The sequence below is a fragment of the Osmerus eperlanus genome, unplaced genomic scaffold, assembly GCF_963692335.1.
Source record: "Osmerus eperlanus unplaced genomic scaffold, fOsmEpe2.1 SCAFFOLD_53, whole genome shotgun sequence".
Classification (NCBI taxonomy): Eukaryota; Metazoa; Chordata; class Actinopteri; order Osmeriformes; family Osmeridae; genus Osmerus; species Osmerus eperlanus.
Genome location: NW_026911394.1, coordinates 102,789 through 113,258, shown reverse-complemented (window position 1 = coordinate 113,258; position 10,470 = coordinate 102,789). Strand labels below are relative to the sequence as shown.

The 10,470-nt window shown below is 49.0% G+C and overlaps 2 protein-coding genes across 2 annotated transcripts in view; one reads left to right on the top strand and one right to left on the bottom strand.

Moving 5' to 3' along the window:
- The window catches only part of sema4f (sema domain, immunoglobulin domain (Ig), transmembrane domain (TM) and short cytoplasmic domain, (semaphorin) 4F), an 18,527-nt gene extending 8,703 nt beyond the window's left edge, over positions 1-9,824 (bottom strand). The window contains exon 1 of the mRNA XM_062455459.1: positions 9,022-9,824. Within this exon, the coding sequence (XP_062311443.1) occupies positions 9,022-9,112 (91 nt within the window). The 5' untranslated portion in view covers positions 9,113-9,824. The remainder of the gene's footprint in view (positions 1-9,021) is intronic.
- Positions 1-10,470, top strand: part of cnpy3 (canopy FGF signaling regulator 3) — a 103,523-nt gene that overhangs the window by 45,757 nt on the left and 47,296 nt on the right. The window lies entirely within an intron of this gene.

The window sequence follows — 10,470 nt, the reverse complement described above, 5'->3', positions numbered from 1 at the left end:
GTGTGGGTGGGTGTGTGTGTTACCTGAGGAGGAGGAGGAGCCTGTCAGAAACATGAGAGCAGAACTGAACAAAGACACATTCAGCAAAGTAGGTCACCTGTGTCTCTGTGTGTGTGTCTCTGTATGTGTGTCTCTGTGTGTCTCTGTATGTGTGTCTCTGTGTGTCTCTGTATGTGTGTCTCTGTGTGTGTGTGTCTCTGTATGTGTGTCTCTGTGTGTGTGTGTCTCTGTGTGTGTGTGTCTCTGTGTGTGTGTGTCTCTGTGTGTGTGTGTCTCTGTGTGTCTCTGTATGTGTGTCTCTGTGGGTGTGTGTCTCTGTGTGTGTGTCTCTGTGTGTGTGTGTCTCTGTGTGTGTGTGTCTCTGTGTGTGTGTCTCTGTGTGTGTGTGTCTCTGTGTGTGTGTGTCTCTGTGTGTGTGTCTCTGTGTGTGTGTCTCTGTGTGTGTGTGTCTCTGTGTGTGTCTCTGTGTGTTTGTGTCTCTGTATGTGTGTGTCTCTGTGTGTGTGTGTCTCTGTGTGTGTGTCTCTGTGTGTGTGTGTCTCTGTGTGTGTCTCTGTGTGTTTGTGTCTCTGTATGTGTGTCTCTGTGTGTGTGTGTCTCTGTGTGTTTGTGTCTCTGTATGTGTGTCTCTGTGTGTGTGTGTCTCTGTGTGTGTGTGTCTCTGTATGTGTGTCTCTGTGTGTGTGTGTCTCTGTGTGTGTGTGTCTCTGTGTGTGTGTTACCTTGGCCAGCACAGGCCGAAGCTAGGTTAATTACTGTTAGCTCATTCCTGGCAATGGCCAGTATGTGTGTGTGTGTGTGTACCCTTTATCAGCTGCTGATAGAAACAAGGCCAACTGAACAGAACCAGAAACACTAGTCACAACCCTGGACCGCCCCCCCCCCCCCCCCCCCCCCCCCCCACACACACTCACATGCATGCCCACACACACACTGTGTCCATTAGCACACTGATATTGAGTGACCAGCAAACCTAAACAGAGCCTGGGTGCAAACTCTCTTAATCCACTTACCTCCCTCCCCCCCTCTCTGTCTCTCCCTCCCTCTACCTCTCTATCCCTCTATCTGTCTCTCCCTCCCTCCCCCTCTCTCTGTATCTTTCTCTCTCCAAAAGGGAGGGAGAGGAGAACCAGGGTGGCTGCAGGGTGTGTTTATGTAAAGTGCTGAACAGAAAGGGAGATAGATGGTGTTTTCCAGCCAAACACATCATGTAAATAAAAGACTCACAACTAACAACAGGAAGTTGTTAACCAGCTTTATACAATACACTCATCCAGCGAACAGGTCAAAACCTAGCTGGACTGTGACTAGTAAAAGACAGGACCGGTGTGTGTGTGAGAGAGTGTGTGTGTGTCATCCCATGAACACAAATGGACAAATGTCTGAAGTTTGTCCAGCAAAACCACAAAACAGCAGTGCAGAGAGAGAGAGAGTGTGTGTGTGTGTGTATGTCTCAATAATCTAATTCATCATAATGCTCCCTGGCATGGCTGTCTACATAAAGGCACTTAGCTGATGAGATCCCACTGTGATGTCATCAAGATGCGTCACAGAACAAAGACTCCACTACCTCCACCCTCCCTCACCCTCTCTCCCTCACCCCCTCTCTCTCTGAAGATGGTTTGGGTCCTTTTGTGTTCTTCTTAATAAAGCTCTGAATGGAACACAGACTCCATTAATAGGTTCCCACTGTGAAGTCAAAAGGCTGTGTGTCTGTGTGGTGTGTGTCTGGTGTGTGTATGGTGTGTATGTCTGTGTGGTGTCTGGTGTGTGTGGTATGTGTATGGTGTGTGTGTGTGTGTGGTGTGCGTGCGTGTGTGGTGTGTTCGTGTGTCTGTAATGAAGCTCTTACCAGACCTGTCCCTCATTGTAAAATCAAACAGAGATGAAAGCCTGGTGTCTGTCTGGGGCCAATACCCCCAGGACTGACACACACACACACACACAGAGCCACACCTTCAATTACAATAATGTGGATCAGAATTAATCTACTTTTACAGGACGGCTGCCTTGAACCAATATCAGTGTGTGTCTGTGTAGGTGCCTGTGTGTGCGTGTTTGTATGTGTGCGTGCATGTGTGTGTGCGTGCATGCGTGTGTGCGTGCATGCGTGTGCGTGTGCATGCGTGTGTGCATGCGTGCGTGTGTGTGCGTGCGTGTGTGCGTGCATGCGTGTGTGTGCGTGTGCATGCGTGTGTGCGTGCATGGGGGTGGGAGTGGAAGATCTAATTTACCAAGGTTACTCCATTCTCCAAAAACACATTATTCAGCATTCTGAAACATAGCTCTCTCTCCTTCCAATCCTCCCTCCCTCCCTCCCTCCCTACTTTCCTCCCCTCCACCTGTTTTGTACGGTTAACCTGGTATTTTTGACCATAATTAATATATTCCTGTATGCTATTAATGGTAGGAAAGATTTTAATGAATTCATGGTTGATATTGTGTTACGGTTAGATGTATGTATGAGAGAGAGGGAGAAAGAGAGAAGGGGGAGAGAGAGGGAGAAAGAGAGAGAGAGGGAGAAAGAGAGAAGGAGGAGATAGAGGGAGAAAGAGAGAGAGAAGGGGGAGAGAGAAAGAGAAGGTGGAGAAAGAGAGGAGAGAGGGAGACAGACCATCTGTATCACAGATTCTAAATGAAATCGTTAAAACCTGTTTTCCACCCTTTTATAATTTCCTCTAATTCCACAACCACACACACACACACACAACCATCAACGCAGACAGTGTGTGTGACCCAGTCTGCTTCCAGACTTCACAGTCCAGATGGCCTTCAAGTAAGTGTGTGTATGCATGTGTGTGAGTGTAGGTGTATGTAAGTGTGTGTGTAGCATAGCATAGCATAGCATAGCATAGCATAGCATAGCATAGCATAGCATAGCATAGCATAGCATAGCATAGCAAGGCCATTCCAGTCCTCCCAGCTCTCCTGTGGTAAACCCTCCTGTTTCTCTCCTCCATCTCATCCCCCCATCCTCAGAGCTGCTCCAACACCACCCTCAGTCCCCAGATACCAGGTCATCCTCAGAGCTGCTCCAACACCACCCTCAGTCCCCACTCCCAGATACCGGGGGATGAAAGGAAGGAAGATTGGACAAGGGTTTCAATTCCCCAACATCCTCTCTAATTGAAATGTGTGTTCAAATGTAAATGAGTGTGTGTGTCCCTTTGTCTCTCCATGGCTGTTTCCATTAGAGCCTGAACACTTTAGAGTTTAGCTGCTACTAGCACTGTGAGAGAGGGAGGAGAGAGGGGGGGGGGGGGTGGAGGGAGGGATGGATGGAGGGGGGGAGAGAAAGAGAGATGGAGGGAGAGAAAGAGATTTCATTAACCGATCGATCCATGTCTGTTTGCAACGGAAGATCTATTCAATACACACAGAGTAGGAGCATCATGTCAGAGTGTGTGTGTAAAAAAGAGTGTGTGTGTGTGTAAAAGAGTGTGTGTGTGTGTGTAAAAATAGGGTGTGTGTGTGTGTGTTCTTTGGAATATTCATTAGAAATCCTGTCATCGTATAGTTCCATGCCAGCCAATACCATAGAAACCAGAACAGGAAGAACAGCCGGGCAGTGTGTAGTGTGTGTGTAGTGTGTAACAGAGAGAGAGAAACAGAGAGAGAGAGAGGGGGGGTACTTAGTAAGATGAGGGCTGGGCTGGTATGATTTACTACACTGCAACAGAGACAGGAAAGGCTAGCTTTGTAATAGAATGACTCAGACATATACACACACACGGTAGCTACGGGCAGCCTTGCCAGTGGTTTTATTCAGGTTAGTCATTAACAGGCTTCTTGAAGCTACTTAAAGATCACAATGTGTGTGTGCGTTGTGTGAGGCGGGGGGGGGGGTGTATATGTGTGTGTGTGTGTGTGTGTGTGATTTTTACAAGGTCTTAATAACCACCAGGTGTGTTACCTTGATGAGATGTAGAACAGTAGCAGTAACTCAGCATGACACACACTCTCCCCTGGGGGCGTGTGTGTGTGTGTAAGTACAGTATGTGTGTATTTGCATCCCCTGTAGGACACACCCTCTTCTCTTGTGTTCTCACACACTCAGGTGTTTAACATTCCCAGCATCCCAGCTGCAGTTCCTCCAGTCAGACCTGCTCCGTCAGAGAGCTGCTGGGGGCAGTGAAGGGGGGTGCTTACACCGCTTTCACTTTCTTTTTTTTGCACGTGTGTGTGTGCACGTGTGTGTGTGCGCGCGCGTGTGTGTGCACGTGTGTGTGCACGCATGTGTGTGTGTGTGCACGTGTGTGTGTGTTTCCTTCCCACTCCCCCTTTTCTCCTCCTTCATTCAGACAGAGATAAACGAGGGGAAGCGACAGAGAGAGAGATATGGAGAGAGTCTGTCTGACAAACTGACGTATTACAGCTTTAGACTAACATAAAGTGTTCCCCACACACCCACACACACAGACAGACAGGAGGAGCAGGGTCAGGCCCAGACATACTGTAAACACTGTTCCTGTATGTTCGGCAGGAACACACATAACCCCTGGCTGCATCACATGTGTGCTTCTGACTGGTCTGAGAGCTGAGTCAGACCAGTCAGGAGCCTGTCACACTACAGTCACACTGCTGTTACTGTAGGAGCCTGTCTGGCCTTCAGGTCACACTGCTGTTACTGTAGGAGCCTGTCTGGCCTTCAGGTCACACTGACATCCTGGAACTACAGACCCCACAACTACAAGTCTGCAATCACAACCCTAAACTTAGACCCCAGAACCTGCTCACTCATTTATTAATCAACCTTAATTTGTCAAACAAATAACAGGCAGGCAGGTAGGTCAACCAATCAATGGATGAGTCTTATTTACCAGCCAATCAATTTGTGCAAATGTGTCTCAGGCCAACTCCCAGAGGAGTTCTTCAATTTGATTGGCCGTACTCCGGTTCAGACCAATCGCAGTTGTTGGAGAGCCGAGGGTTAAGCGGAGGCTGTCAGCGTAGTCACGGAGACCCCCTTGACCTCCTGGTCTCGACTGTGACCTCTATCTCCCTGACTGTCTGGACACACACCCTCCTGTTCTGAAGGGTTAGGGTTACCTTGGGAACAAGGACTGTGTGATCAATACTGATTAGAGTAGATGAGGATGGATCTTCTCATGATACACTGAACACAGAGAGGAGAGAGGGAGGAGAGGTGAGGAGATGAGAGAAGAGGAGAGAAGAGAGGGAGGAGAGAAGAGGAGAGAGAAGAGGAGAGAGAAGAGGAGAGAAGAGAGAAGAGAGGGAGGAGAGAAGAGGAGAGAGAAGAGGAGAGAGAAGAGGAGAGAAGAGGAGAGAGGGAGGAGAGAAGAGAGAGAAGAGGATAGGAGAGAGGGAGGAGAGAGGGAGGAGAGAGAATAGGAGAGAGAAGAGGAGGAGAGAGGGAGGAGAGAAGAGGAGAGAGAAGAGGAGAGAGAATAGGAGAGAAGAGGAGAGAGAAGAGGAGAGGGGGAGGAGAGAGAATACGAGAGAAGAGGAGAGAAGAGAAGGAGGAGAGAAGAGGAGAAAGGTAGGAGAGAGGAGAGGGAGGACAGTAAGGAAGAAGAGAGAGGAGAGGGAAGTAGAGAGGGATGACAGAGGAGGAAAAAAGGAGGGATGGAGGAAGACACGAGCGTTCAAACCTCCTACGACATCCTTGACCTTCGACTGTGTGTGAGTTAACCATTCATCACCAGCCTACAGTATGGAGATGATGGAGAGATGGAGAATGGAGGGAGAGATGGAGGGAGAGAGATACAGAGTTCTACATACAAAGGAATGTGAAGCAATCTGCTTACGTAGATTGTATGAACGACCCTTGACCTTATGACCTCTATAATCATCAAACGCCTATAGTGTGTGTGTGTGTGTCTCGCAGCAGTGACAGTAGCTTCTGTTAAAAACATTCTCCACCAGACAATGGAAGACTTGACTGGAACCTGAAGAATTTATGAATGAATCTGACAAAACAGCAATGAGATGACCCCTCCTCTCTCCCTCCTTCTCTCCTCTCTCTCTTTCTCCTTCTATATCTCTCTCCTCTCTCTCCTTCCATGTCTCTATCTCTTTCTCCTTCTATATCTCTCTCCTCTCTCTCACTCTCCTTCCATGTCTCTCTCCTCTCCCTTTCTCTCTTTCTCCTTCTATGTCTCTCTCGCTTTCTCTCTCTCAATGGTCTATACTGACAGCTCCTGCTCACAGCTGTCACTTAAAAATGTGTTTACCTCAGCAGTCAACCTCCCCCAGCCTCTCCCAGCCTCTCCAGCCTCCCCCAGTCTCTCCAGCCTCCCCCAGTCTCTCCAGCCTCCCCAGTCTCTCCAGCCTCCCCAGCCTCTCCAGCCTCCCTCAGCCAGTGTAGGTGCGTGTCACAGTGGTGAGGTGGTGTGTGATGTCACAGTGGTATGACCCCCCCCCAGTCAGGGCCCCCTAAGCAGACTCATGTGAAAGGCATTAGAACCAGGACATAGAGGGGGGGGGCAACCTTCTGCTCCTGTTAACGCACATACACACACACACACACTGGGTGGTCAATTGATTGGACTTACATTCTACATGTTATTCATCCATTTCATCCAAAGTTACATTTCATACAAACAGCCACCACTGCCACTGCGTAGTCAGTACAGCTGGAGATCAGATCAGGTGTGTGTCGTCATGACAGTGTTTCAGAACAGATCAGGTGTGTGTCGTCATGACAGTGTTTCAGAACAGATCAGGTGTGTGTCGTCATGACAGTGTTTCAGAACAGATCAGGTGTGTGTCGTCATGACAGGGTTTCAGGGAACAGTCTGTATTTACCAGACAGGTGACATGAAGAGGTGTCAAACACACACACACACAGGTGCATGAACCCACACACACAGGTTCATGAACACACACACACACACACACACAGGTGCATGAACACACACACACACATCCTCGTTTGACTCTCCTACCAGGATGCTCAGCTTTAATGTTGACAGGCTGGATCATGACGACAGACCATAATACTCTCCAAGCACATGTCCATCTGCTGTAAGCTTCAAGTGAATAAAACAAACACCCTTATGCAAGAGGATTCCTCTTTCTTTCTTTCTCCCTCTCTCTATTCCCCTCCCTCTCTTGCTCCATCTTTTTCTCTCTCCCTTCCTTCCTTCCCTCCCTCCCTCTCTCCTTCCCTCTCTCTCTCCTCCCTCCCTCTCTCTCTCTCTCCTTCCCTCTCTCTCCCTCCCTTCCCTCTCTCCTTCCCTCCCTCTCTCTCTCCCTCCCTCCACAGTGTTCTACCTACAGCTACACTGTCACACAGGCTGTCCTGGCCTACAATGTGTCAACATCCACCCTTTCAAAACACACACACATCTGTCACCCAGCATGTCACATAAACAGGCCATATGTGACTTCATAAACTGCGAACAGTCTGACAGTTGACAATCTTCTTTTCTCTAAAACCTCTGACATGTTCGGTCTTCGTTGCAACTGGACGGATGAGCGCTTGCAGCGTGGATCACCGGAGCTGGGCTCCGACTGCAGGGACACTGCATTCATCCATCATCCTCTGCTCTCACAGGACGGAGCGCTAAACGGTTCCCCGACGCTCCCACCACGCCTGGTACCGTTCTATGTGGTATTCTAAAGCGCCCCCGAAAAGCATCCAATGCGTTCTAGAACCTCCGTCTGACGCCATGCAACGCAGCAGAGCGGGCTAAGTTGTCAACGTACGTGGCGCAAATCTTTAAATCTCCTCCTTACCCGCTGCGCCGGTCACATGCCCCGGTATAGTCCACGTAGCCACCGCCAAACAGATGGTGCTCTCAGTATGAGTATGGAGACAGAGAGAGAGGGAGGGAGGGAGCAAGAGCGAGCGAGGTTTCCACGTATATACAAGACATAACTATCACTTACAGCTCTCTCTAGACGGTTTTAGCCTCTCTATTTGGCTGGCTTATTGTATTGTTGTGGTGGATATGCTGTCTGGAGCGCATGCTAACGACTTGTTTCTCTGGAACCGGAAAGCACGAGAGACTGGCGGAGACCTCCAGGGTCACGGGTACAAAGGGGAGACTGTTAGACTGCTGCTCCAGTCCCATCCGCTCTATGTCTCCACACTCGGACACAACACAGAGAGAATCCTCTGTGGTATCTCTCTGTCTCTCTCTCTCTGTTTCCCAGTGTCTCTCTCTGTCTCTCTCTCTCTGTTTCCCAATGTGTCTCTCTCTCTGTTTCCCAGTCTCTGTCTCTCTCTGTTTCCCAATGTGTCTCTCTGTCTGTCTCCCAGTGTCTCTCTCTCTCTCTCTGTCTCCCATTGCCTCTCTCTCTCTCTGTCTCCCATTGTCTCTCTCTCTCTCTGTTTCCCAGTGTCTCTCTGTTTCCCAATGTGTCTCTCTGTCTGTCTCCCAGTGTCTCTCTCTGTTTCCCAATGTGTCTCTCTGTCTGTCTCCCAGTGTCTCTCTCTCTCTCTGTTTCCCAATGTCTCTCTCTCTCCAAGTTACAAACTCAAGGGCACTGATTGCAACAAAACAGACACAGCCAAAAAAGGTGTGGTAAAAGCATGTGAGATCTCTCGACACACACACACACACACACAAGCCCACCCATGGTCGTGTCATCACTGAGAAAGCTGCAGTTGACAGATTAATACCGGTCTCACACCTGTTCATAATCAAACAGCCACCGGACTCACGAGACGCATACAGAAGAACAGTGAGTGACAGATTCCAAATCTCAATAGAATCCCAAAGATTCCAGAATTCCTGTCAGGTCCGTACCGTGCAACTAAACGGGAAAAAATAGCTAGAGATTTGGAATTAGGCCTGTTAATGTTACAAAGAGAAATGACATCTCCCTTTCTGGACTAAATCTTGTCATGATCTATCAGTCTGTATGCAGGATACCCAGGTGTTGTCTCGCGCTTGGCTCCACCGGTTCACTAAACACAACCCCCTGAATCATTTTCTGTACAGCGGACTCCACGGACAACAACGTCACCATTATTCACCACGACTGTGTGTTTCTCCACGTTGTGTAGCTTAAATCGGTTTTAGTCCACCGAAGAACTGGACAAACACTCACCTCCGAGACTCGCCAGGGTCGCTGTTTGGGAACCGGAGAGGAAGAGGCAGAGCGCGAGCAGTCTGAACGCCAGCCAGCCGAGCGCCGTCATGTCAACTGAAGTGCAGGTGCCTCTCCTGGACCGGGGGTTTAAACGGCAAGGTCCCGTTCTTAGCTCCGTGACATGCTCGTGCAGTGCGGGCTCTGTAGGCTAATCCCCGGTCTACTTCCAGTGAACGGTGAGCTGTCGCTGCTCGGTAAAGCGCACGCACAGGGTGTAATCTCAAGCAACCTAGAATATATTCAACACCCCAAAAAATATGCCTTAGCGGCAGTCTCTCTGGACTGATAAGAACTGACAAGAGCGCGCGCGTTCAAAGATCATTGTCAAGTGTAACCAACGGAAGAATTAAACATGGCGAAAAGTCTTTCTTTATGCAAATTGTATAATTACGTGTAAGTCATCTTCACTATCAACTCCGTGCAAAGTAAGACAAAGTTATGGATTTTTTTCAGCATGGTTTCCGTTCTGCAATCACGTCCATTCTACAGAGAGCTCCTTCAGGGAAACACAGGCGCGAGTCGTTCTCTCTCTCTTTCTCTCTCTCCGGTCCGAATCCCCTGGCTCGAGCTGTCCCAGGGCTGGAAAAAAAAACGTCCGGATTTAAACATGCAGATATATTCCTTTTTACGAAACCCTGAAAATGTATCAAGTCTATCTCCACGCAACAACATAACAACCGGCAAAACCGGAATGAGTGTGTTGTAAAAACCGAGATGTAGCCTGTTCGCTGTTTCTGTGTTGCTTGCTGCTCGAGCGCTCGGTCGGTCTCACGGCTGAGCCAGTCTCGTGCCCCGCCCCGCGTGCAAGAGAGGACAACAGGTATGATGTCACATGACTCCAGGCTTTATATGCTCGTAATAAAACTTATTATTGAAACTCACTAACGCATAATTTTCATTGGGACAGTTTAGTTCTGATTACAACCAAAGCAGGATAAATAAACGAAATCGTATATTTTAATACATTTCAAAAGGGTGTAGCCTAAACGTGATAGATAAATTAATGTCCATTTATAAACCTATCTTTCGCTGGCTCGAGGCACCTGTCAAAGTGGGCTCGTGCAATGAGGACTGAACAGTAGGCTCGCTGGAGGAAGGATAATTAGACACAAGTGTCGGATAAACGCCAGCGTCAAATCCTCAGAGTGTTTTCAGTGTCTGGTGAAGGGGAGTAAGGGAGCGCGATGTCTGCTTACTTATAAAGACGTCGGCTCAGCTACAGAGACTCAACCCGGCACCCATCTGTCTCTTTCCCTCTTTTAATCTGCGCGAGAACTACAACATCACAGGGGGCGCGTGGGTGACTGGTGACTCCCCCGATTTCACGGGGCAGGAGTGCAGACTTGTACCCGCCGCGAGGACAAAAGCAGAGGGTCAGGGGCGCGGATTAAGGGAGGACTAGGAGTA